The sequence below is a fragment of the Archocentrus centrarchus genome, chromosome 19, assembly GCF_007364275.1.
Source record: "Archocentrus centrarchus isolate MPI-CPG fArcCen1 chromosome 19, fArcCen1, whole genome shotgun sequence".
Lineage (NCBI taxonomy): Eukaryota > Metazoa > Chordata > Actinopteri > Cichliformes > Cichlidae > Archocentrus > Archocentrus centrarchus.
In genome coordinates this window covers 5,896,824-5,923,341 of record NC_044364.1, presented here as the reverse complement: position 1 = coordinate 5,923,341, position 26,518 = coordinate 5,896,824, and the positions used below count along the sequence as shown (strand labels likewise).

Below are 26,518 nucleotides of genomic sequence, written 5' to 3'. Positions count from 1 at the left end.
GAATGTACAAAAAGCAGATGTGCATGGTGGAAGTCTTATCATCCATACATGGAAAAATGCAATAGAAGCCTCACAGAGAGCACAAAGAACAAGCAAAGCAACCCTAAATCCAAAGTTGTATTTTTCCCATGGTTCTACTCAGGAAAACAAACAAGGTCTAGATGCCAGCGTCTCTAAGATTTTGTTTACATTGCTGTGATGAAGGGCACTAAAGAGGGTGTTACTCTGCTCAGTGATTGGCCTCAGAGCTAAAGAGGAGTGGGCACAGGATGAACTGTGCTCCTATAGGCCAGGGTTTTGGTGCCTTTGATAGATCTTTCTCCACACTTCCTGGATCTTCTTACACCATCTGTCTGCATTTCCACTTGGGTCCATCAAATAGTATGTCCGGTTAGGCTGCAAACATCACAAGGGAGAAAAAAGAAAAAAAAAAATATATATATAGTTTATTTTATATAAACTTGTGGGAAATTATTAATATTTGCAACTTTAAAAAGGCATTGCAAATAAATATCTGTTTACCGTGTGAACAAAGAAGGTTTTGAAGTTCTTGGCCTCGGGGCGTAACTCTAAGGACCAAGGAATCTCCCCCTTCAGGACCCTGTTGACAGGATCCACGTAGTACAGGTGTGGTCCTTCAGTGAGAAGCAGCTGTCTTCGTCGGGCAAACAGACCCTGCAGAGGAATGTAAACATCACATTACTTCACCAACAGAGGGGGCTACGAGGCCACTGACACTTTCCACTGTACAACAAGGAATTCCCCTTTACTTCCTATTTGATAGCAGTGAAAAGCCAAAGGAAGTGACTTCACTGATTAGTAGCCAACTCACACTGGAAAACTCTAGCTGGCAGAAAGGTGTAATTCAGAATGGTTTAAAATACTAAAAGATATATATATTTTTTTAAATACTGAAACAGTGCAATAAAGTAACGTTAAGGTTTAAAATATATGGCCTAGAATTCACACACACACCTTTCGTTTATCCACTGGGCCCATTTTCAAGATGAGATTATTCTCCACAAACTGGTGCCTGTGTTGATACACAAAAATGCACTTGTAACAATACAATTTTTAAAACAAATTAACACAGCTAGGTTTTGCTCCACCTCTCTAAGACACAAGCAAGACACTGAATCAAGAATGGTTTTGATATAAATACATCAAAGGACAGCACTCCAACACAGACAGTTTTACAGGGGTGGAGAAATGGAAGGCATTTACCAAGGGTTTCCAGTGGTCTGTTTATCCAGCAATAACTGTTTCTCTTCTTCGGTGAACTGCAGGTCCAGCTCAAAGGAGTTGTTGTCCAGGTCGTGGATGTACTGCTCAATGTTGCTGCTGGACCTCTGCGGCGGCGTCGAGTCATGTGGTGACAGGGAGTGTGATGAGCTGGACGGGGCCACCTGCATGTTGCTGAACTGGCTCAGGAGATCATCATACTGAGAGTCATAAAGAGAGAGTGTGCAGTGTAGTGATGTTATGCTGATCGTTTCAGGGTTTGCTTCAACAAGGTCTCAAATCTCATCCTCTCTCTGAATGAGCAAATAACAGACCAAAACAAACACCGCACCTGCACCCCCCCAAACATCCCAAGACTGTTACCACAGTAAAATATCTTACATTTCCATAGCAGTCCTCATCATCTTCAGACATTGCTGGCAGGTAGGGTGTGAGCCTGGGGGGTGTTTGTAGGTGAAGGTCACTCCAGGAGATGGTATCAAAGAAGGGGTGCTGCTTTAGTGGTTCGTAGCCGCCCATTTCTTCACAGCCAAGCCGCTTGGTAGGGTCCAATGACTGAAAGTAAAGGAACATTTGTTTTTCCTTTACAAGAGAATCCTTGTAATGTAAATAACCAACTCCTAAACAGATAACTGGTTAATTTATTTCCCAATAAATACCAGAAAGGTTGAAATGTGTTCTTGTGGTATTTGAGACATACCAAAAGCTGTTCAACAAGATCCTTGGCTTTGGGGAAGAATTTCTCTGGGAATTCATACTCCAGCTTTATTATTTTCTGGAATATCAGGTACTCATTTCTAAAACAATGGAACAAGAGTGTAACAAGTGAAAATTTGTGTGCTTGATTAGGATATTTTTCATTTGAAATAAACAACATAGCTTGGTCAACCATCATAATGAAGACTGAATAAAGAAAAATTGAGTTGTGTCAACTAGGGCTGCAACGATTCATCGGCGTAATTGATGACGTCGACTACAAAAGTTAGTCGATGTGGAATTTTAATGTCGAAGCGTCATATTTTATAACCCATCCATTCATTTTCTTCCGCTTATGTGATTTTGTAACTACAATAAACTACAGGAACATATAAGGGCAGTATTGCCTCCATTGTCTGCCAATAACAATACCAACGAAGAAGAACGTAAGCGAACCACATAATGATGGTGGAACAGAGAGGAGGGTGGAGAAAATGAAAGAAAATGGAGACAGACTGTCAAAGGTCTGGGAGCATTTGAGAGAAAACAAAAATAAAGCTGAATGCAGACTGTGCAAAGCAGAGCTTTCCTTCCACAGCAGCATCACTGCAATGGTGAGTGTTTAAAACGCCGCACCCTGGAGCTGTGATGTCAGCTCTGGATGGGTACTTTGAGAGAGTTGGTGCATTGTTGATGCCCTGTTAATGTTTGTACAGTAATGTTTCTGTTGGTTTAACTGTCGGAAACAGGCTCTCATGGATGATGCGCCACCATTTTAGTTACGTTAGATAACGAGTGAAGGACAATAGGAGCAGCTACATTGGTTCCTATTTTTTTTTCTTGCATTAATATTAGCATTCATTCTGAATAGTAAACCTCTGTATGAACTGAATCATCTGTAAACATTTCAGCTGTTTTGGACGGAAAAATCTTATTGATTCAATCTGAAGCCTTAGTTAAACTTCTGGACAGAGGCCATTTTTATTTATTTGCACATTTTCATGAAAGAACAAATTGAGTTCACTTTAATATGCATTGTTTGATATTTATTGTGATGGTCACAATGTTAAAAATACATTTGATTAGTTTTGACCTCATTTTTATGGGTCATTATTTTAATTGTGAGAAGAGACAAGGTGATGTTAACTGGTGGGCAGGCTTGAACAGGTGAGGTACGATTGAAATAATCGTTGACTAATTGATAAAATAACTGACAGATTATTCGACTACCAAAATAATCGTTAGTTGCAGCCCTAGTGTCAACAATATCTCATTAGTTCTTACCCTGCTCTGAATGGTGGTAAACCAGCCACCAGCTGATAGATAATACATCCCAAGGCCCACAGGTCAGAACTATAAAATTAAAATAAAAAAAGTGAACTTACGGGAATGATGCTCACTCTGAAAAACCTAATAAAAATCTCATTACCTCTTGCAGGCTGATTTTTCTGTTAGAAGCTCTGGAGACACATACTGTGCTGTTCCAACGAAGGAGTTTGCCCTTGCTGAAAAAAAGTGTAAAAAGGTAAGTTCTTCCTTAAACATGCTCTATACAGCATGCATTCAATGCCTTTACACTGTCAAGTTGTGAAAAGATTACAATGTAACAGGTGACAAGCTTGCAAATTATTTCACCAGCAACAATACACAATACTAACTTATATATGTCAAACTGTATTGCTTTCAGCCATCAATAATCAAACTACAGCACAAAGCAGATGTAAAATTAACAACTGCCTTTCACAGTAAAAGCCACGAGCAGGGGCAGTTACCAAAGTTGGCTGGTAGCATGAACAAATGAACTTTGTCAGTATACTGAGCTCACTTAGGACCACTGATATTAATAACAAGAGTTATCTTGAAGCTATGCTCAGTGCCTTGAGGTTAGTAATAACCCTATATTCATGCCTGTCATACTTTATCCTGAGGAGCATAAGTAAAATCAGCACTGTGATTATACCTTGTTTACTGTCTGACGGTAACTGTTTTGCTGTCCCGAAATCTGTTATCTGAATGTGCATCTCTTCACTCAGAAGAATATTTTCTGGTTTCAGATCTCTGAAATGAAAACATTATAAATTATAAGTAAAAACAAACGCCGACTGAAGTTTCTATAGGAAAAACTGCAAAAAGGACAAAAAGAGTGTTGTCTTACCTGTGTATTATCCCCTTATTGTGTAGGTATTCTAGAGCACAAACTATTTCAGCTGAGTAGAATCTAGTGCAGGTTTCATCAAATGAACCAATTTTGCGAATGTATTTCAGGAGCTCGCCATTCTTAGCGTAACTGAGGCCAAAATCTAAGACGGTCATGTTCAGGATAATTGTATTGAACAAAAGAGCAAAATATGTGTTAAGAGACCTTGACAAACTGAGTTTGTGAAAAGGATACACAGTTTCTCATCATCTTGAAATGTGAAGTAGAGCTTGACGAAGAACGGGTGATCAAGACTTGACATAAGATCCCTCTCTCTTTTTACATACTGGGTTTTGTTCTCCTTCACAATATGGCGTTTCTCTAAAATCTTAACTGAAGGAGAGGAAAAAGGATTCAGCAAGCATAAACCCAGAAACTTTTTCATTTTGTATAGTGTAATTCAATTAATTCAACAAAAACTGTTGCATAATTACTTACTTGCATATTCTTTCCCTGTTGCATGCTCTCTTGCCAGGGCAACCTTAGAAGAAGCAACAACAGATAACATGGCATGTTACCAGCTTGTCAGATGTTTGGAGAAAAAAAAAAAAATCTAATATTTCCTTGGGCTTATTTGTCAATTCACCTAAAATGAACTCAGTGTGATTCATCCAAGTACATTAATCAAAATAGCACTAGCATGTAGCAACATCTACCCTGGTACAATTCAAAAGCTAAGTGGAATGTAAGTTACATACCGTAGAGAAAGAGCCCTCCCCCAGTATCTTGCCAAATTTAAAGTCCTCTGGCTTCTTTTTGCGTGGCTGAGAAGCCTGGACGGCTGGCTGTGTGCAGAGCTGTGGGGCCTGACTGCTTGCAGATGCTCCTACAGCACAAGCCTGTGAGGCTGCGCCCTCCATGCTGGGGCACTGGCTGCTGCTTGCGCCTGGGATTGCAAGTGGCGAGCAGGAGTCAGGGTTGTTTCTTACCATTGATGGATGCGAGCAGGAACAGATGACGACACTGGGCTGAATGGGCACAACATCATACTGGAAGAAAAGAGGGATCACAAAGAATATGTTATTCAGCAGGGTGATGCAGTTAAATAACAGTCATGTCCATATGTGGTGTGGCTCTTTATTGAGCAAACTGAGGGACTGTGTATCTATTAAAAACATGCATGAAGAAAATATGTTTTGCTATTCAGCACTCTGAACTGTCATTTGAATGAGGAATTTCACATTTTTCACCATCAGCCTGTGAGGAAAAATATTTAGTAACCAATTTGGTTATTAACTGTCAGAATCTAGAAGTAACATGTTACTCACAGTAATGATGGTATTACGACAGAGTTTTGGGATACTGTGTTATTTGATACTTTGCAAATCAAACTGGTGAGAAAATTAAGTTAGAGCCCCTGCATGTTTAAAAAAAACAACAAATAAACATTCGTATTTGCAACAATAAAAGCAGAAAACCTGATATAGTGTTGATCTAAATTGAAATACAGTGCTTCTCTAAACATTACCAGCACCAGCAACAAAGGTGAGATGAGTTGTTTACACAGATGAGACTAAAAGAAGATACCCACCACAGCCAGTCTTCTCACCCTGCTGACACCTGAAAGTTCCCACTGCTGTAAACAACACTTTGAAGCATTTTCTTTCACATGATTTGAAATCACTGAACTTATTCCATATATCTACATTGTTACACTGTTTTTTATTAGCATGAAGGAACGACATGTACAATTTTGTTGTGCAACCTTGTGTTGCGTTATAATTAATCCTGAATCTTTAAAAACATCTCTTTCAGAAAAGACACTAGAAAAGAAAGAAATTTACTCACATATTACACAAAGGAAAATGTTAGCTTCCAAGGCTGCTGGCTTAAATTTGTCTTACAGCTCTCTAAATGACACTAACTTAAATAGGCTATTTGAAGTGAGACCACTTGAAGACCAAAGTCTAACAGTGATAACAAGGAACTATTCAAGAAGCCACTTTTGAGCCCGGTGGTCCCACCCACCTGTGTTAAGCTGTAAAAACTATGTCAAAGTTACTTTTTCATGTGACAGTAATACTTGAGACAGAAACGGCACTGAACTCACTCCATTTGTGTGTACATAATCAAACTGACATGGCAGCTGAGCCACACCAACTGCCTGTTTAAACTCTAAAGATAGCGGTTCCTAAGAAATCCTGGTACCAGTGTCATTTACATATAAACACACTGAATTACTCTAACAATCAGTGGGTAGTTCCACTACCAGTTCAGTTAACGTTTAATTAGTCCTGTTGGCCTAGCTTCTTCTCATTCAAAACCAAGGTGTGGCCATTATTTAGCTGCCTATTCCGGCCTATTTCAGCTAACCATATAACTACCTACTGAGTCACTGCTATTGGTCAGGGATGTAAAGGTTGGAAGAAAATGTCAAATAACATTTCCTGAACCCTGGGAAGTCGGGAAACAACCGGCCTGTGCGAACTAACTTTGCTAACAAGCTAATGTTAGCTGCTGCTGGCTTGTCAAATAACGCCGGCCATCGCTGACAGCGAGTTACAAACTTAAAGCCAATAGTGAATTAGCTAACGTTAGCAAATCAGGCAGCACAAGCAACTTCAAAACCGGGTGGAATTCTCAAAAAACGTCGCTTAATCGCGTTCAAAGTTAGTTTGCTTCCGTTTGTGTCTAAATGTGAACGTTGACATTCGAATAGCACAAACGGTTTCCTCAAAAAGACATCTGCTAACTAAAGCTGGAACGCAATAAAGCTAATGTTAGCCTGCTATTAAACGGGAATATCGAAAGCGCGAACCTGTTAAGCTAACATTAGCCAACAGTTGCTGATGGGAGAAAATGCTCACATATCTTCTGAAACTAATAGCATGCGCTGGTAAACGTTTCAGAAGACCCAAATAAGTTGAGAAACTATGAATCATTAATATCGTAAGGGATTTGACGACCCCAATTAACACAGCAAACACTGGGTGTTGCGTTAGCCAAGATTAGCAAAGTAGCATGTCGCTAGGCTAAGCGTTCTCCTGCAGCTAGCACTGGTCTCTAAACGAAGGCCCGACCTAACTATTTATCCTCACACAGCCTCCACACTGACCGTTTTTGAGCACCGGCTTCGAGCTGGTATTCACGGCAAAGTTGTATCACTTACCACCTGACTTGTAGCTCTTGCCATGGGAGTTTTCAGCTAGTATTTATTTGGAATAAAATAATTAGAGAAGCTCCAGTAATGGCTGCCTCTGCGCCTTCATTTTCGAGCTGTGACGTCGTTCCACAACAATGTTACCGCAGGACAGCAGAGGAGAGTCCCGCTGTGTCCGCCCCCTCGCCACATTAACAACCTACTGAACTTCATCTTACTGATAGGGCCGGAGTCAGACGGCAGCAGCTGTGGATATTCAAATACCGCAGTAGACGTGGCCCACAAACTCCCGTTTTAGCCTAACTTAGAATATATGGAAGTCAGACGCGTCTACAGGTCTTTTATTCAAGTTTAACTCAACTTTAAATTCCCGGCCGACAATATGACTGATCAGTATGCATAAAACACTTTCTGTGCAACTGAAATTGTGGCAACAAAGTATATTCAGTCATACACGAGTTTAATATAATGAATATTTTGTTAATAAAAGAAGCGTCTAATGTGTTTTAAATGTTAAAAAAAATGCTTATTTTATTTTTACTTAGTTTACATGCATCACAAAGTTTATTACTTTAAACGCATGTATATACAAAAAATACATAACCATTAACATTTGGCCAACATATTTTTTGAATGTTTTAAAAACAGTCCTTGTATTAAAAGGATCAACAGTTGAAATATGCTTTATTGTAAAGTGTGTGATTCAATCTTCCTCTTCATCATGATGTGAGCCTGTTCTTGTCTCGTCATTACTTTCTTTTTTTTCATCTTCGTCATCTTCCTCCGAGGGGTCTGTATCTTCACTAGAGTCATCATCTTCAGGTGCACTAAACACAGAACTGATCTCAGTAAACATAATCATAGGAAACAATTCATTAAAGCCTATTTTAAGAGAACTCAATATTCTCCCCCAGTAATTCTAGCCATTTTTTTTTTTTTTTAATTTGAGTGATTTTTAAGCCATATAAACATCACTACTAAGAAAACTAATTTAAACAAAGTAGAAATAACTGAACATGGGTTAGTAGATTCATTTAATTACCAATAATTACTGTAAGAATAGATACATGAATACGAGATTTGACATAAGTTATACATTTACTGCCTTTATGAGCACTACTTACCACTGACGTCTGTTGAGATTCATACATTCTACTCCAGAGTTAACATCAAATGGATCTGTGAACAAGAAAGGTGTGCAGCTTTCATTAGGGGGAGCATTTGATTCTGAACTACAGGTTATCACTCAGCAACAAAAACACACTTCCATTTTCTTGACATTTCCAAACAATCAACCTGGACAGAGACTTCCTAATCAGGATTCAAAAAGAATTAGTTGAGTCAAAATCCAATAAGAAAAAGAAAAAGGAACAAGGCGCCCTGATTACGAGGCTAGGAAACAATGCAAGGAAGAGTTATATCAGTCTTGACAAAATATTCAATCATATCACAGTTCATAGTGATGCTTATATTTCAATGGAATATTTGTGATTAATTAATTGTTTTTAAAAGTCTTAAGAATAATAAATTTTTTTTATATCTCAAAAAAATGAGACCCCTAGTTCCTCTCTGTTAATTTAGTGAAGCTGAGTCACCACAGAAAAACTATGAAAATGATTAGAATTATTCATTAGCAATTACCTTGATCCTGCCTTTTCAAAGTGAACTTTTCTAAAATAAAAGTGACTTTTGAATCCGTTTTGTTTACAATCTACAATACTGTGCAAAAGTTTTGAGCCACCCCTCATTTCTTTATATTTTTTGCTTCCAAGGACCCAGACATTCTTATAATTAAAAAAAAAAAAGGGATCCAATAGTTTTCCAGGCTTTCTGAAGGTCCTTCAAAGTTTTTTTTTTCTTTTTTTTTTTCCCCCACTCCAGTCCTTGTACCTGGTTATTTTCCAAGGAATACTTTTTTTTGTTTGTTCAGCCACTTAACACTGACCAATGAATCAATCAAGTATAAAAGACACCTAATTCAAGGGATGATTCAGTGTTGTCTATACAGCAGAAAACAGAGCAAGGAACCACTTGTAACTTGTGCCTTTAGGTACAATTTTTTTCCCCTCACAAAAAACACAGTTTGTTCCCAAATTAAGAAGTGGCAGGTCTAAAAACTATCTACATCAGATGAATGGTCAATCCTTAAGAAATAAGGAAAAATTCAGCAAAGACTTGACACAGGACTCAAGAGTTACATCTGTCCCTTCAGTTGATCCACCTACTGTTCTCTGAAGACTCATCAGAAATTATTTTAGTGGAAGTTGGAGATCTCATCAAAACTGACCGAATTATGAACACAGAAAAGTACCATCAAATTTTGATCCACCATATAACACCATCTGGAAAGCATCAGATTGACAGCAGCTTCATTTTTCAGCATGACAATGATCTCAAACACACTGCCAGTGCAGTAAACGCATACCTGGATAGAAAAAAAAAAAAAACAATGGCGCACTATCAGTCATGGATTGGCCTCCCCAGACCTTGAAAGCAACATTACTGTTGCTTCAGCAACATTACTGAAGCAGTGTGAGATCATCTTGACAGAACAGAACAAAAGGCAGCCAACATCCAAAAAAGAGCTCTGAATGTCCTTCAAGAAGCCTGGAGAACTTTTCCTGAAGACTGCTTAAAGAAATGACAAGAAAGCTGCCTCAGAGAGTTTGAACTGTACAAACTCTATTTATGCTTTATATACTGTACTTACATTTATATTTGCACACGTTTCAATAAATTGCTGCACTCATTTCTTGATGGGTGGCTCAAGACTTTTGCACAGTACTGTATGTACCCATTGCAGAGGTCCCTCAAGAACTACATAGTTTCTAAGCCTTTTATTTCACATTTGTACTCAGTAATAGGAAATCTAAAGTGATGTAACATCACAAGACCTGCTGTGGTCTTATTCTCATTTCATGAACTACACTGCTCAAAAAAATTTAAAGGAACACTTTGAAAACACATCAGATCTCAATGGGGGGGGATTCATGCTGGATATCTATACTGATATGGACTGGGTAATGTGTTAGGAACAAAAGGATGACACATTGTTTGATGGAAATGAAAATTATCAACCTACAGAGGGCTGAATTCAAAGACAACCCAAAAATCAAAGTGAAAAAAATGACACAGCAGGCTAGTCCATGCTGAAATTTCATTGCAGCAACTCAAAATGGTACACAGTAGTTTGTATGGCCCCCTGTGCTTGTATGCATGTCTGACAATGTCAGGGCATGCTCCTAATGAGACAATGGATGGTGTCATGGCAGATCTCCTTTCAGATCTGGACCAGGGTATCACTGAGCTCCTGGTCCAACCTGGTGGTGTCAGATGGAGCAAATCCTTATGTCTCAGAGGTGCTATATTGGATTTAGGTACGGCAAGTGTGTGTGTGTGTGTGGGGGGGGGGGGGGGGGGGGGGGGGGGTCAGTCAATGCTATCAATTCCTTCATCCTTCAGGAACTGCCTGCATAGTCTCGCCACATGAAGGCTGGGCGTTATCGTGCACCAGGAGGAACCCAGGACCTACTGCACCAGCGTAGGATCTGACAATGGGTCAGAAGACCTCAATGCTCATCCTGTTCCTAGTGAAACTAGTGAAAAACTAGTGAAAAAACAGAAAAGATAAAGAGGGGAGAAAATGTCAGTGGCCTCCACCTGTAAAACCATTCCAAGTTTGGAGGTTGTCTCATTGTTGTGCCTCTAGTGCACCTGTTGTTAATTTCATTAACACCAAAGCATATGAAAATGATTAGCAACACCCTCTGCTACTTAACTGACCAGATCAGTATCCCAGAAGTTTAACTGATGCTATACTCTGATTAAAAAGTGTTCCTTTAATTTTTTTTTGGAGCTGTGTATTTAAGGTCCACTGGTTGTACATGAAGCCAAACTACAACTAAAATAACAGAGGTTGGACCAAAACCCAGTGGTCCTTTACCTCCACTGCCACATAAACACATACAAATGCTGCATGGAACCCCAGGTTATTTCTCCCCAGTTTTACCAAACTCCTCCTCTTCCTCTGGTTTAGCCATGAGAAACTCCTTCTCTACAGCGAGGAGCTCTTCCTCTGACTGACATGCAGCATAGCGATCAAGTAGAACTTTATTGAGCTTCAGGAACACTGTCCCCCACTTAAATTTCTTCAACAAGAGAACTGCCAGTTCCTCAAAACCTGAAATATCAAATACAGCATGTTACAGTTTAACTGCCAAAACACAGAATAAGATACAAAAAGCAGTCAGTACAGTACTCCTCAATAACTAAATCTGAACCCTTACCTACAATGCAGAATGTGGCAGCAAAAGCCTCAACGCAAGATAACTTGCAAGGTTTGCCATAATTTACAGGGTTTGCAGCTATGAGGTACGGCAGTAACCTGGGATGACTTCCGACCATCTTATTGAAGGGTGTTTCCTCCAGTTTGGCCCAGGAGCAATCAATCACTGCAACCCCGCTGCTGGCCACAATCTCTCTGTGCACGCAAAACATTATTTAAAAAAAAAATATATATATCACACATTTTGGTGAGCCCATGCCAGTTATAGCCTCATTTTCCTGTTCTTAACTGACAGGAGTGGCAGCCAGTGCGGTAAAAAAGTGAAAAGTTATGAGGTAGTCTATGGCTATAGAGTTCTTTATTTCAGTGGCTGAAGTAAAGAAGAAACAGCTGAACAAACCTGTCTGCTGGCGTCACATACTTCGTCCCCATTGGACTAAGTATGAGTCCATTGAATCTCTGATTGAGTCTCAGGTTGCGTACAAAGCCTTTTCTCACCAACTTTCTGCCAGTACAACGTTTGGGATCGCAGTGACCCAACTCCCACATGGCAAGCGGGCAAGGAAGCTTCACCTGCGGGGCTTCTGCTCCCTCCTCCGTGTGAAAACTTGCTGCGAACATAAAGTGTACAATCTGATTTCTCAAATTTTATTACATGTTGAGGGTTTTCATTCTTTAGCGACAGGCACTTTTTCCTCATGTAAATACACGTCATGACACTAGTGTCGCTAAAATGTCACAGCCAACATGTTAAACATATTTGCATTAGAAATAATGAATACCTTCCAAAGCAGTGTGCATCTCTTCTGTAAAGGCCTCTAAAGATTTCCCTTTCATTTTGTGCCGTTTGTCTTTGCCACTGTGGTCCGGACGCACAAACTTGCCGTGTTTCTTTCGTCCCATGCTGCTGTTTAGCTGTCACTCTAAGACTGTCACTGTACTGAACTGCCCAACATGTTTGACTTTAGCTTTCTGGCTATCCTACTGACACCAATCCGTCTAACATATGCCCTAAAATGAAAACTAAAATGTTTCTTATGTGCAATATGAATAAAACATTTACAACTTTTAAGACTTTATAACAAACTAGCATTAGACACCTTTCATCTAGAACCACTTTAATACCATTTAAAATCCAGCTAGGCTGACTTCGTATCGTGCTAAGCACGTCGCAGTCCCATATGAAAAGTACGCATGCTCGCGGCTTATTTTGATCACGTGGCCTGTCACATGACGGGAACGAGCAAAAGAGGAAATGTAGACGGAAAAGTAACACGCTAATGCTATCGTACATCCACAAAAATGTGTTCTTTTTCTTACCGAATAGCTCGTTTAATAAGTTTGTTTGTCGTCTGCGTGTCTCTGTTCAGTAAGTTCGTCTTTAATGTGCAGCTTCATTCAGAGATTCTAATGCAAATAGAGGCCAGTGTGTCTGATCTTGACTTGTTTTTAATGCAGTTAACTATGGATTCGCCGGTAAAATGAAGATAGTCGAGGAGCCAAACACGTTTGGGTACGCGGAGCAAAATGAGGTCAGTTTGTGCAGTTTGTTGACTTTGGCCTCCTGCTAACTGACCAACTCTGTGTCCAGACTGAACAACCCTTTTATGGCTCAGGGAAGCAGACTACAGCCTAGAGTGACCCCATCTCCTGTATCTGGTAAAAACAAACCGACCCCATTTAACATTTAAAGCCTACATTTATTAATGTGGTTAAATGTTACATGCTGACTAAAGGTTATCTCGATTTTCTGTCTCATCATATGAACAACGATTTCCTCCTCAAGGCCCAATGCACCTTCATCAGCTTGCTGGCAAGTGCTTCAGCCTCACTGAGTCAACGTGTGTATTTAAGCTTTCATGCAGTACCATATACACCATCTTTGCATAGTGCAGATCTTTAGATTATTGCATGTTGCATCTGAGCATCTGGAGCTAAACTACAAAAACAATAGCATGTTGTGTACTTGGTTATTTTGCAGGTATAAATATGAATTCTGTCCATTTCACAACGTCACTCAGCATGAGCAAACATTCAGGTGGAATGCCTACAGTGGGATCTTGGGGTAAGATGTTTCAGAGCCAAAACATAACCATTTTATAGCAGATGTAAATATGTGATATGTGTAAGCTGTTGGCTTCTTGTTACGGTGAAGTTTGTGTTTGGTCCTTGCAGGATCTGGCAAGAGTGGGAAATAGCAAACAACACTTTCACGGGCATGTGGATGAGAGACGGCGATACTTGCAGAACCAGAAACAGAGAAACAAAGGTGTTTAAAAGTTTAAAGACCTCCTGGTAATCATTTGACAGAATTTTGTGCTCCTTCTTGAATATGGGGCCAACACTTTGTAATGCTAATTATTTCTTGAACCAACTGTACATCTAAACATCACAACCAGGTTAACTGTGTCAAATTGTGTGAGTGGAAAGACAACTGGCAAATGAAGGGATCATCTCATTAACAAGTAATTGTTATGCTTTTGCTTGTTTTCTGCCATATGCTCTATAATGAGGTGAAGCTCAGAGTTAAGAGTACTCTAAAGGCTGCATGATGTCACTGAGAACAGATATCCATAATATAGGTATCTTAGACTTTTGGCAAAGAAGCCCCACTCACCTGCTGTTCAAACCTGTCTTTTATGAGACCAATCAGAACAAAAGTGGCTTAGAGTGAGGGAGAAATGAGCTATATTGGCTTGTTTCAGGCAGTGGAGGACTCTAGCAGAGTCCAAGCATAAAAATGTGGAGCTGGGAATTACCATAATACATCCCCTTTGCATCAGCAACATGAATAAGAAATTGTGTTTTCTTTCTTCCTTGTCATGGCTCTCCAGGTTATTCTGGTCTGCAGCACAAGCAGCAAGCTTGCTCAAGTCTCAGAGCCCAGTACCTGTGTGTACTCGCTAACCTTTGAGACCCCACTTGTTTGCCATCCACATTCTCTTTTAGGTAAGATAAACAGGCTGCAAGGCATGCAAGTGGTAATAGTGGTTACTTAATTTGCATGCTCTTTTAAAGTGTACCCAACTCTGAAAGAGGAGCTACAGAAGGAATGGGATGAAGCAGAGCAGGCTCGCTACGAAGGACTTATAACTGAGCAGGTGAGGAGCAGTTCGGTAGCTAAACAGATACTGCAGCATGACTTGGTTATTTGATGCTTGTCACTGACAGTTTATCCCACTCGTGAGATGATGAAATGTAGATGCAGAGAACATAGTGACACATTTGTTTGCAGAAAGTTCAATTGCATTGACATCTATGAGAAAATGACCCTACTGCTCACGTCATTCACGTTCTCAGTAAACACTTTCAACATTAGTTTATTTTCTCAGTTGCTAGTTTCAATGTTTTGTTGAGTACAATATGTCTTATAGCATCCATTAGAGTCACATAGGAGGATAAAGAAGGGTATGATTTGGGGCATACTTGTGATTCACAAGTGGTACCGTATGAGGGTGCAACATTCTTCAGTTTCCTTGCTAGGAAACTGGTTTCAAAACACCGAGATGGCAGCACTGAAAACACTCAGGTCACAGCTTCATGTCCATCTTTTATATACAGTCTAAGAAGCAGACGTCTTTTTTTGTTGCATTAATAATTCCACAGCTGTTTAGACACCAGGTTACAAGCTCTATTATAGAAAAAATTTTTCAAAGTGCCCAATTTTATGGAAATTAGAATTATTAATGGAATGGTTTTGTTCACTTTTTATATGCCTGCTGCAGGGATACAATAATGTCTTGAAGGATATTTTTGAAGATGCTGGACTGCTGAAGAGTCAGAAAGTGAAAGTCAAGCTTCCAGAAGCAGCAGCTGATTCCGAAAGACATAACCCTTTAGAGAAATGTAAACAGGTGTGTAAACTGTCAACATGGTATCGCTCTTAATATTACACCAAAATGAAAATATAGGCTCATTACAGTATTGATACTTGTTTATATTTTTCTACAGGACAACCAGAAACTGAGAGACAAGATCGAGAGACTGCAAGCGCTTCTTACTCAACACAACATTCCTTTTGATTCTGAGCCAAGTAAGAGAAATAAATCTCCACTCGTTTAAGTCTCATACAGTTTATATAAGTGATATGTTTTTTCTTTTCTGTATGTGACAGAAGAAATAAAAGCTACAGTGAGTGCGAAGGTCAAGGATCAACACTTAAGAGGAGACGACGGACTCATTGATGCACAGTGAAGATCACCTGGACCAAAAACCAGTCAAAGCTCACCTGATTTGAAGATTTTGTTGAGAGACACATAAAGTAACTGGACAACACTACTGGCACTGAGGCTATCGGTACTACAGATTAAAATTCAACTGAGAAAACCTTTTTTTTTTTTTTTTTTTTTTTTTAATATTACAAACTTGGCCCTTTTAGTTTTTGATGATTCATCACTGAGCTGGATCTCTCGAAGACTGGAAAGAAAGGATCATTGTGAGCTCAGGTTCACATTTTGCACGCGTGCATCATCTTGAGAAATAAAATAAGTCTGAAACAAGTTTACAGTAGTCTCATCTTAAGTTTCAGTTCATCAGTAAATTTACATTAGTTTTTTTTTCTTTGACAGAACAGAATCCTTGAAAACTGCTGCAGGTGCAGACTTACACATTTCCCTTTTTTTTTCTCTACATTTTCAAGTATTGAAAACTAGATGTAGTGTCAGGGAGGAGGCACAATATCTGCACGGTTGTGTATTTACTAAGTGTACATATTTAAAAAGAAAAATCAACAGGACATACAGTGCTGTGCAAAAGTCTTGAGCCACTCTTCATTCCTGTAACTTTTAAAGTGGTCTTGAGCAGCAGTTCTCCAGGCTGCCTGAAGGTCTTTCAAAGTTTTCTTTGGACATTGGCTGCGTTTTCACTCACTTTCAGTCCAGTCCTTGTACCTGACCTTTTTCTTTTTTTTTTTTTTTTTTTTTTTGGCCACAGTGGCTTTATTGGCAGTATAGAGAGAGACAGGAAATGGGGGAAAGATACAGGGGAAGACACACAGGCAAATCGGCGACAAGCTGGGACTCGAACTCGCACTGCGAAGCGGCCTATGCATGTGGTCACCTGCTCCACCCCTGAGCCACCCAGGCACCCATACCTGACCATTTTCAGAGTAATTTTTTTTTTGTTAGGCCAACAATATCTACAGTATCTGAAAGTCCAAGTTCTTGAGAAATAGGACACAAAAAAATCCAGCAAAGACCTGACACAGAACCTGAGAGATGCATCTGGCCCCTCAGCTGATCCATCTGCTGTTCACTGAAGCCTCATTAGAAATGGTCTCAGTGAAAGGGTGGCTGTCAAGCAGCCAGTCTTAAAGAAGGGAAACAGGGAGAAAAGACTGAGTTTTGCCACATTACACAAGGACTACACTAAAAATCAGTGGCAACAGTTCTGATGGAGTGATGAATCCAAAATAGAAATTTTTGGTTCACATCGTCAGTATGTACAGAGAAGATCAGGAGAGAGGTACAACAATGAGCGCCTACAGCCATCTGTAAAACAAGGCTCTGTCATCGTTTGGGGCTGCATTTCAGCCATTGTTGTCAAAATAGATGGAATTATGAACATGGAAATGTGCCATCAGATTTTCATCCACCATGCAGTACCATCTGGAAAGCATTTTTTCAGTTATGACACACTGCCAATGTAGTAAACGTATACCTGAATAAAACACACAATGGAATACTATCAGTCATGGATTGGCCTCCCCAGAGCCCGGGGGATACAATACACTCTTTGCAGTGTATTGTATTTAGGTGCATTTGGCCAGGAAATGAGGTCACCGGGGTTCAGCTAGATATAGCCTTTGTTTCCTTCCTGTGTGTTTGTATCCTAAATTAAGACTCAAACACGTTCCCTCAGACTGCACTCAAAGAAGTAGCAGTTCTTCATTTCCGTCTAAGTTTTTTGCCCATTTGTGACTCAGAGGACGGGACCCCAGGACTAATGGCACAGTGCAGCAGAGCTAAATGAAGTCTTTGAAAGATCCAGCCAAAATTAATCCACCGCACATTTAGTTTGGGTTTGAATTAGTCACACAAATAAGAAGATAGGCAAATATAAAAGTGCACATGTATGGAACATGACCCAGTGGTTTGGTATGTGTTTGTTACTGTGATTATAAGTAGAGTGCAGAAGAAAAGTTTTTCAGTTCAGTGACTTCACTGATTATGGGCCTTGACATGCACGAACACGTCTGCAAGCATTCCTGAGACGTTACTCAAAAGGTCTTTCCGCTATCTGTTTAACTGTGAGGGATTCACATCTCTCCTAAATGATCTGCCCATACTGGCAAGAGCGAACAGTAACCTCCAAATTACTTTGTGGAGTTGGAGAAAGGATTGAAAATCAGCTGGTGTACCTTTGAATAAAACATTAACCTGTAAGATTTCATATTGTATAACATGGTTTTTCCTGACTGAAAACTACCAAACAACACCACACACAAGTAATGCAAAGAAATGCAGGGAGATAGAGAGTTTTAATTAAAACGCGTGAACAATACTGGTGACACAAACAGGGACTGTTACAAAAATCTACATTTAAAACAGCTTTAGCCCAAGTCTGAGATCGGGGCTATGACCCAGTCCTCTGAACAGAGCTGATTCTTTTTGTGTGTGTCTCTGTAATATTTGTGGCTCAGGATAATAGCTGGATAACTTCTCTGGCTCTGTGTGCCCTCTGCTGGACGACTATGTCCTCTGGTGCTTTTCCAGACTCCTCCACCAGGGATAAGGCCTTCTGCACGGTTGTGTCCCTCCCACTTCCTCGAAGCCCCTCCAGGTACTGAAGCAGCACAGAGTACTTCTCATCTGGAATCTAAGAAGAAGCTACTTTAATTTTGTTGACTGTCCATATCCATATTATAGAGATTCTTGTCCATAGGATGAGAAAGTCATTACAATACAGGCAGCTGTCATTTTAAAAGGTAGCATAGGAGTCAGAGCATCTCCTGTCTGTTTTCTTCAGACCGATCCAAAATACTGGCGGTGCAAAGATAACATAGATGACATGAAACTGTTTAGAAACACTGCAACTATTTATAGGCTTTAGTTATCCCACAATTTTCTTCTTACTTTAAAAAAAGTTTTTAAAAAAATGACAGTTTTGAATGGAGAACAGAGATTTCATGCCATTTAATAATGGAAACAGGAAAGAAATTGCAGTTGATCAGTCTAAAGCCCCCCCGTCTTTCAGGAAGAATGCTGGGTAATTTTACCTTCTCAGAGTCAAAGATGTGCTGCAGTAACCACGTCTGCCTCGTCTTCTGGAACTTCCACTGCGAACGATTTTCAGCCCAGCTACAAAACCAAAACCAAAGACAGGCAGCTACTGCAGAAAGCAGATACTTCACTCACAGGGGGTGGAAATAATACCATGAATACATGATTCACTACAACAGCACCTTACCAAAAACTACATTTCTGAATCACTGTGTTAACTGCATTATGTCTTCCCACATACATTATGTTAAGAGGGTCCAGTGATCTAGTGGTGAGCTTTCTTAAAGTTGGCTAGGAAACATTAAATAATTGTAGTGATATCCTGGGTTTTAGTTCATAGTTCAGCTCAGTGTAAAACAAAATGGATCCTACACATCCCAGAATGCATTTTGATTGCATCTTGGAGATGCTTTGGGCCCGATTCTTACCACGTGAGGTAGTCTAAGGCCTGCTGTTCTGCACTGGGTCCAGGTGGATTTGTTTTCTGCAAAGTCACTCCCTCTTCTTTCAGCCTTTTCTTCTCTTCCTTCTTCCGAACCTTCTTCAACTTCCTCTCGAGGACCCGCTTCTCCTCGGGACTCAAGTCCTCCAGTCCCTCCAGCTCAGCTGTTCCCTCGGGACAACTGGGTGGCTCAAGAATCTGTCACACCAAAGCAAATACACAGCTCTGAATAAGTTGCAACGAAAAGAAAATCATTTAATCACAAATTTCTCTTCATGTACATGTTAATTTGCCCATTCACCTCTACCAGCTGCAAAATAAATGGCACATTTTGCTGTGCTTCTGCAAAAAAGACAAGCCAAAAGTCAAATGCAGTTTTCAGGTTTAGATCACTTCCTCTTGCTCTGCAGCTCTGAGGGATGTTTCCTGTGCATACAGTATTATGATTCACCATAGCGCACTCTTATTCTGCGGCACCCAGCAACCTCCAGCACTGCATTCAAAACAATGACTCTTATGCATGCACTTGCACTGTTTACAAATAGCCACCTGATTACTGATCTTTCTTACCCCCCCCCACAAAAAAAGAAAGAAAATAAGACACTGAAATGATTTTGTTTCACAGAACTGCTTTGCAAATTTCAAAATTGAAAACCATTTCCCTGCTGGAGCACGTGCACACAGCACACTTAAAGACTGCTCAGTCAGGGACTCTGGGGAAGTTGAACAAGGGATACAGTATGCTCTCTGATTTAACAGACCTCAGTCGCAGTGATGAAAAAAAAAAAAAGAGAAGGGAGGGAGGGAGGGGAGGAAAAGAGTTTGGTCACATGGCCACAAAGTCATTCTGAAAGTATGCTGCTTGGGCATTGCCCACAGACACAGAAAAACTTTTTGCAGTGAGCACTTGTGTCCATGCGACTAGCGTCATTTTCGGAGCTTTGACTCAATCGGTAGCAGCGTTGGGCCGGGGGACGCAAAACAAACGAGCGGGTGACGGAAGCAAAAATGGTAAGTGGAAACATGTGTTTTTACTGAGCAGGCAGTTCCTCAAAGGGGAGAAAACAAAGGCCCATAGAAATTACTCATAGAAAATAGAAGCAAAACCTATTTTTAAATACTTATTCATATACTGTATATTTTTAAAGCTGTGTACAGTTCAGTTAAGCCTTTAGCTCAACTTCAAGTTAATTTAGGAAGGAACTGTGTGTTGTAATGCCAATGTTCCTGTGGAAAACCCGTTTAATGATTCATACATTAAGCTAAAATAAACAGCATTAAAACAGTTAATAAATGAGTTTATATTCAAGTTTGTTTTCAACTCACTGGATTTCTCTTTATCCTCTAACGGGAACAAATTCTGAATCTCATCAGTGGATGTTTTGTCCTTTGATTTCCAGTCTAATTACAGCACGGACTCGCCCACCACTCAGAGGAGCCCCACCTCTCTATTTTCTGTCTCTTCTGCCATCACAGAAAGCAGCACCAACATCACGGACACCTTCACTCACTCTTTGTTCGACAAGATTGCAGACAATGACATAATCTCCACAGCAAACTATCTGTACAGTTTATTTGCTACCCTCGGTCTCTTAGCAGGTTGCTTCCTGCTTTACAGTTTCATTCAGACCTACCGTGCCCACAAGAGGCTGGCTTGGCTCGGCTGCCTCCTCTGGGTCTTTTGTGGCTTTCAGCTGCTGCACCTGCTCCTCTCACTGCACATTGTGGCCCACAGACCTCAATACCTAAAGACCACAGCTTTGGGCTGTGCCGCCCTCTCCTTCACCATCAACACAGCCTCTCTGTGTGGCATTTTGGTCTTAGTGCTTATGGCATCCGTCCTCACCTTTGATCCTCCATCCCATCACCTGCTGAGAAAGTCTAGCTTCTGTGCGGCACTAGTGAGCATCACTTCTGTACTGATCTGTCTGGTGCTGGCTGGCATTCGCGGACCCAGCGGAGATCTGCAGAAAAAGGTCGACTGTTTGATGGATCCAACCAAAGATGGTGTTTCATATGCAGCTGCTAGGCTGTGTTTGGTCTTTCTGATTCCCTACAGCCTCCAAATGGGACTTCTGATAGGTGGCTGCGTCCGCCAGTGGAAGTCAAAAGGACGTTTCCTCTCTGGCTCCGAGGAAGGTCCTGTGTTCCTGACAGTCTCCGTGGTTACGCTCATCTGCCAGCTCTTCTACAGCGCGTCGCTACTCAACGGGGCTCTGCTTGAGAAAGAGAGGCAGCTGGGCTTTCGCCCATTTCTGAGTGTGGCTGAGTTTGTACTGTTCTCGGGAAGCAGCGCCAGCCTGCTGTTCGTGCTGTTCTTGCACAGGCCGTGTCGAGAGAGCCTCTTTGGTGTGATCAGGCGGCTGAGGGACTGCTGTCGACGTCCAGGGCGCACACAGCCCAACAGAAATATCATCGCTCCACACATTGAGATCACAGACACTCTGGAAGACATCGAGTCTTAGAAATGTGGCTGTTTGCTAGGACGGATCTCTTCCGATGCATCAGATTAAATGTCTTGTCTGTTGTGGACTATGTGAATGTTTTTACAAACATGCATCTCATCTCTCCAGTCACTGAAAGCTTGCAGAAATCCTGTTTTATGTATTTTTTTTTTAACATTTCTATTGACAATGTACAAAAAAAAAAGCAGTACATTTTTCCATGTTATGTCTATACAGAGGTTTTATTTCTTAAATAAGGGAATCAAAAAACAAAGATTCTGTATGTCTTCATCCTGTTCCAGGATAAATGTCTTTTCTTGGAAACTTTGTTTTGCATAAGCCTGATTTGCACAAAAGCATATTAAGACAAATGCTTGGAAAATCCTCTGCAACTCCCTGCATGCTACATAGGAAAAATGCAGTCTAGGAAAACTAAAGTCAGATTCTATTTTTATGCCAACAGTGTCAACAAGTCTTCATGCAATTATGTTAACAAAAAGTTGTTACTGACTCAGAAAACTGCACGGATGAACACTTTTCAAGAAATTCATGGCCACCAGTTCTAGGAATAAGTGACCTCCACGGATATCATTTTCCATCGGTGGCAACACAGAGCGGGGCCCGGGCTGCATGAGATGCTGGCGTTAACTTTAATGTGGGAACCTGATTCACAGCAGCAGTAGCTCAAATCTGGGATCTCAAGGACGCTACTTCCAGTTTCAAACTTGTCAAATGCAACGCGATACACTGAGCTGACAGAGCTGTGTCCTAAAAAACCAAATCAAAGAGCAAAGATGCTCCTGCACAAACTGTCTTTATGAGCTTTTAAGTAATTTGAAGCCAGTAGAGATCAAGCGAGGCTGTACGTGTTTGCTGTCCATCTTGTTTAGTGTAAATGTGCTGTTCAGAGACAGGCCGACTCCTATATTTACATATTTGAACATTAAACAGTCATCACTAGTGTTGACAAGATGACCTCATGTCTCAAATGGACGTAACCATATAAGCAATAAAAAAAAAAAAATGCCCATACTAATATAAATATGGGATGTTCAATATGACAAGGGACTGTATTACTCATAAAAAAGTAGTAAAGGTTTGATAAAAACACCTTTTTTAACTTTTGTGTGACTTGATTTAAAGACACGCCTGCATTGTGTCTTTGTGTTTATTGTTGCAACTGGGGGGAGGCACTGAATATTTCTCTGAATTCACTCTGACACCACTTTTTACCGTCAGCATTAATGGAGCAAGAGGAGAACTGAAACTGAATGTGGACCAAGAAATCACAGGTAAGCCGAAGCGCTTTTAGATAAAGCTTTAATTTGTTTATCAACAGTTTAAAATCGGTCTTTAATCTGTTTTCAAATATCTTCTCAGCATGTTACGCCTAAGGTATTTGATTAAAGCAATATATAAAAACAATGGGAAGAAATTGAGAAACTTACAACTAACAGGCTACAAATCCTACAGCCTGGCGGTGTTCCCGGGAGCCAGAATCGAACCATTGAAGACACTAATCTGGCCGCACTGGACAGCTTTGGAAAATGTGATGGAGGGCATAAATTTTGGCCTTTTAACTGCATTTTCATAGGTTTTTACAGCTTTTCCTACTGATAAAGACCTCCTCCATGGCCATTAATAATACAGCCTATAGAGTAATTAAGTAACAATTAATTAAATGACAGAAATTTCCTGTTTTTTCACTATCTACTATAAAAAAAAATTGATTTTTACAATGGGTCCACAGTAAAAATAAATTATAGCTAGATAGATAGCTAGATAGATCGATCAGGGATTAAATGTGTAGTTAAACTTCTTTACACTAACAGAAAGGGGAGTTTGACCGGTCCGGACCACTTAAGATCAAAGTGGGCTCTATGTGGCCCATAATGTAAAATGACTTTGACATTCCTGCTTTAGACCATCAAAGCACTCGCAATTGGTTTTCTCTATGCTCATATGCATCTGAAATGGTTTATGAATAATGTTTCTTCATTATAAAGTATTGTTTTATGACAGTTTTCAAAACTGGCTGCACGTTGGACAGATACACAACCAAATTAAAGTTGTGTCACATTCTTCATTTGTCAAAAACAAGTAGATGCTGTGACCCCCAAACTTCTGAGCTGCAAATAGAGCTGACATAAATGATGGCGGACTATCATGTAGTTTTGTAAATTCTCATATTATCATGCTGACTGGAATAAGCACAACCTGTCAGGGGACAGGCCCACAGCGCGCCTCCATCTGTGTCACCTCTCAGAAGCCAGTCACATTTCACTCAGTTTAATTGAATTCAGTTCATCTCACTTCATAACAGCAGTCCTCTCAGTGCGCTTGCACTGTAGTGTAAATTTTACTTTCTAATTTTAAGGCAAAAAACCCAAATGACTCCCTTTGAGCGAGCACTTGGCAACAGTGGGAAAAAATTAAATCTCCCTTAAACAGGAAGAAATGTATTTATTGATACCACAAACAGAATTATTGCCTTCCAGACCTCTACTTCATACCATACCTTCATACCATACCTAATTGATGTTTTAAGAAAGTGAAAGCACGCTGTTGACTTTATTTCACTTCTTTTTTTCTGTCTAGAGAAAAGAGTGCATCAGCACCTCGCTCTGTCCAAGAAGCCACCGCTCACAAAGAGGAAACTAATGACACCACAGACTCCACAGCAGTTAAATACGCTACAAAAATTAAGAACTATGGCAACTTAGTGACTGGGTACTGCTAACATCAGATAAGACAAGAGTGGAACATGAACATGCACGTGGACTATGAAGTCATCACTGAGAATAATTTCACTGCACAACCAAACAATACTCAGGCAGTCGTCTCTGACTGTCTGGAGGCTTCAGATAATTATTATATTATCAGCCTCATCCTCTCCAGCCTCTACACCATATTCCTGTTTCCTGTCGGCCTCATTGGGAATATCCTTATTGTAGTGGTCAACCTGAACCACAGGGTCCACATGACGGCTCCTGACCTCTACTTTGTGAACCTGGCCATGGCCGACCTCTTTCTGGTGGCCGACTCTCTGATTGAGGTGTTCAATCTTAAGAAGGGTTACTACAACAAAGCCGGCCTATGTACCTTCATGAACCTCTTCCAACAGGCCAACATGTACAGCAGCGTCTTCTTCTTGACCTGGATGAGCTTTGACCGGTTTGTCGCACTGACCAGCTCCATCGGTCGAAGCATCCCACGTGCGCGCCTCAGCTGCTGCCTCATCTGGGTGTCTTCATCCTTGCTCACCCTGCTGCCTTTCGCTGTAGCTCAAGTGCAACATGCTGGAGAGCTCCATTTCTGCTTTGCCAATGTGACTCAGATTCAGTGGCTGGAAGTGATGCTGGGATTCTTGCTGCCATTCTGCATCCTGGGAGTGTGCTACTGGAGAATAGCACGGGTGCTTAAACGCAGCCAGCGAGAACTAAACAGCCCTCTGCACAGGCCTCGCAGGCAGAAAGCCCTGAGACTGATCTCAGCTGCTGTGGTCGTCTTCTTCCTCTGCTGGCTTCCAGAGAACATGTTTATAAGCGTCCACCTCCTGAGAGGTGACACTGACGGTGGCACGCTTTGGCAGGACTACCCCTTGACGGGCCATGCTGTCAGGCTGGCAGCCTTTTCCAACAGCTGCCTGAATCCGCTCATCTATGGCTTCCTCGGGGAGGCCTTTAGGAAAAAGATGAGGCTTTTTCTCCAGGATAAGAGCAGATGCTCCAAGCTGCACAGGACACCCTCGGGAAAATCCATCAATGAACCTGCAGCGAGGACCTGCCTCCATGCAACGTGTGACAGTACAAGCAACTCCTCACATTTAAATTGTAACATCCCCCCACCAACTGATGTACCCCCTCTCAAATAAACTGTATCCACATGTGCTCACCAGTCACATGTGAAAAGCATCTGTGTCAGGGGGTTAAAGAGTTATTTGATGCTAAATATCAAGGCAAGGACCCCAACTTCTGCACAGATCTGACTTTTTTTCATGTAAAATGAGACATTTATGTTATTTAAATGAATGATGTGAAATCTCTATGGACTGAATGAGAACATTTCACAGTGCCAAAATCTTGATTTATTAGCTATCAAGTTATTACCTGTGTCATTACATTTTTGCCACCCTGATCTGTGCTTTAAATACTGTGATTACAGGATAATTTTATGATGGCAAATGATTTTCTGTATGAGGCATTGTAAATTAGCAGCCAGCTGACTACTCACAATCAGCAGAATAAAACCCTGGAAGTCGCATTTACATCAGTTTATATCCTCACCTCTGTCTGCTTTGATTGCTCTGTTACTTGGTTCACTTGTTGCTTTTTGTGCTTCTTGTTCTTTTTCTGCTTTTTGCCATCTGTTGTGTTTGTTAGATGAGGCATCTGAGCAGGAGCCTCCTGGATTAAAGACATAAGACGAAGGATACTGTGACTGATTTCAGGTAGGGCTGAAAAAAAATAATTCTGTGCTACTCACGTCTACATCCACCTTTTTCCTCTTCGCGTTTACTTTACTGTCCATTATTTCGCCACTGTCCTCTGCTGCACACAAATTCTTCCTTTTAGGAGGTTTTGATTTCAAAGATTTGTTCTTGGCCATGAAACAACTTACTCCTGCAAACAAAAACAAACGCGTGTTTACTGAATGAAGTACCTGTTCGAGTCTTAAAATCAAAAGAAACAAAATATCTAATCACTAAAAATCTTAAACCAACCTGAGCTACGTTTTACACTCGCAGGACTCGGAAAGCACACAAACACACGCGTGGAAACTCAACCAGGAAGCGGTGCCGCTGAAGTGAACGTCCTGATTGGACGATTAACTACCCATGCTTCGTGATTGGTCGCTGGGTGTAACACGTTTAAAAACTCGATTAGCAAACC

General features: G+C 40.7%; 6 protein-coding genes across 8 annotated transcripts; 3 read left to right on the top strand and 3 right to left on the bottom strand.

Annotated features, from left to right (window-relative positions):
• Positions 1-7,469, bottom strand: pdpk1b (3-phosphoinositide dependent protein kinase 1b). Its single transcript, XM_030754852.1, has 14 exons — positions 7,245-7,469; positions 4,834-5,124; positions 4,574-4,616; positions 4,331-4,468; positions 4,094-4,238; positions 3,899-3,996; positions 3,368-3,443; positions 3,223-3,291; positions 1,943-2,039; positions 1,624-1,797; positions 1,225-1,442; positions 976-1,033; positions 523-675; positions 1-396 (listed from the first exon to the last, which is right to left on the bottom strand). The coding sequence occupies exons 1-14, from the start codon at positions 7,266-7,268 to the stop codon at positions 283-285; spliced, it is 1,698 nt and encodes a 565-aa protein (XP_030610712.1). The 5' UTR covers positions 7,269-7,469; the 3' UTR covers positions 1-282.
• A 277-nt stretch (positions 7,470-7,746) lies between these two features.
• tsr3 (TSR3 ribosome maturation factor) lies at positions 7,747-12,713 on the bottom strand. The gene is made up of 6 exons (XM_030755760.1): positions 12,303-12,713; positions 11,921-12,131; positions 11,522-11,715; positions 11,245-11,415; positions 8,360-8,414; positions 7,747-8,062 (listed from the first exon to the last, which is right to left on the bottom strand). The coding sequence occupies exons 1-6, from the start codon at positions 12,421-12,423 to the stop codon at positions 7,939-7,941; spliced, it is 876 nt and encodes a 291-aa protein (XP_030611620.1). The 5' UTR covers positions 12,424-12,713; the 3' UTR covers positions 7,747-7,938.
• A 37-nt stretch (positions 12,714-12,750) lies between these two features.
• Positions 12,751-16,122, top strand: gnptg (N-acetylglucosamine-1-phosphate transferase subunit gamma). Of its 2 annotated transcripts, none has more exons than XM_030755759.1 (11): positions 12,751-12,889; positions 12,979-13,033; positions 13,112-13,179; positions 13,307-13,361; positions 13,502-13,585; positions 13,696-13,789; positions 14,355-14,469; positions 14,539-14,621; positions 15,246-15,374; positions 15,472-15,553; positions 15,638-16,122. In XM_030755759.1, exons 1-11 carry the CDS (start codon positions 12,823-12,825, stop codon positions 15,712-15,714), a joined length of 909 nt encoding a protein of 302 aa, XP_030611619.1. In that variant the 5' UTR covers positions 12,751-12,822; the 3' UTR covers positions 15,715-16,122. The 2 variants fall into 2 exon arrangements, with proteins under 2 accessions (XP_030611619.1, XP_030611618.1); XM_030755758.1 differs by having other exon boundaries at positions 15,635-16,112.
• Positions 16,123-17,987: 1,865 nt separating this feature from the next.
• On the bottom strand, positions 17,988-26,424 carry chlsn (cholesin). 2 transcript variants are annotated; one of them, XM_030755069.1, is made up of 6 exons: positions 26,350-26,424; positions 26,112-26,248; positions 25,913-26,032; positions 19,169-19,380; positions 18,737-18,818; positions 17,988-18,336 (listed from the first exon to the last, which is right to left on the bottom strand). In XM_030755069.1, exons 2-6 carry the CDS (start codon positions 26,232-26,234, stop codon positions 18,157-18,159), a joined length of 717 nt encoding a protein of 238 aa, XP_030610929.1. In that variant the 5' UTR covers positions 26,235-26,248; positions 26,350-26,424; the 3' UTR covers positions 17,988-18,156. The 2 variants fall into 2 exon arrangements, with proteins under 2 accessions (XP_030610929.1, XP_030610930.1); XM_030755070.1 differs by lacking the exon at positions 25,913-26,032.
• LOC115798268 (uncharacterized) lies at positions 20,057-22,731 on the top strand. Its single transcript, XM_030755068.1, has 2 exons — positions 20,057-20,193; positions 20,583-22,731. The coding sequence occupies exons 1-2, from the start codon at positions 20,191-20,193 to the stop codon at positions 21,645-21,647; spliced, it is 1,068 nt and encodes a 355-aa protein (XP_030610928.1). The 5' UTR covers positions 20,057-20,190; the 3' UTR covers positions 21,648-22,731.
• Positions 24,391-25,500, top strand: LOC115797913 (G-protein coupled estrogen receptor 1-like). The gene has a single exon (XM_030754481.1). It carries the CDS (start codon positions 24,391-24,393, stop codon positions 25,498-25,500), a length of 1,110 nt encoding a protein of 369 aa, XP_030610341.1.
• Positions 26,425-26,518: the final 94 nt, after the last annotated feature.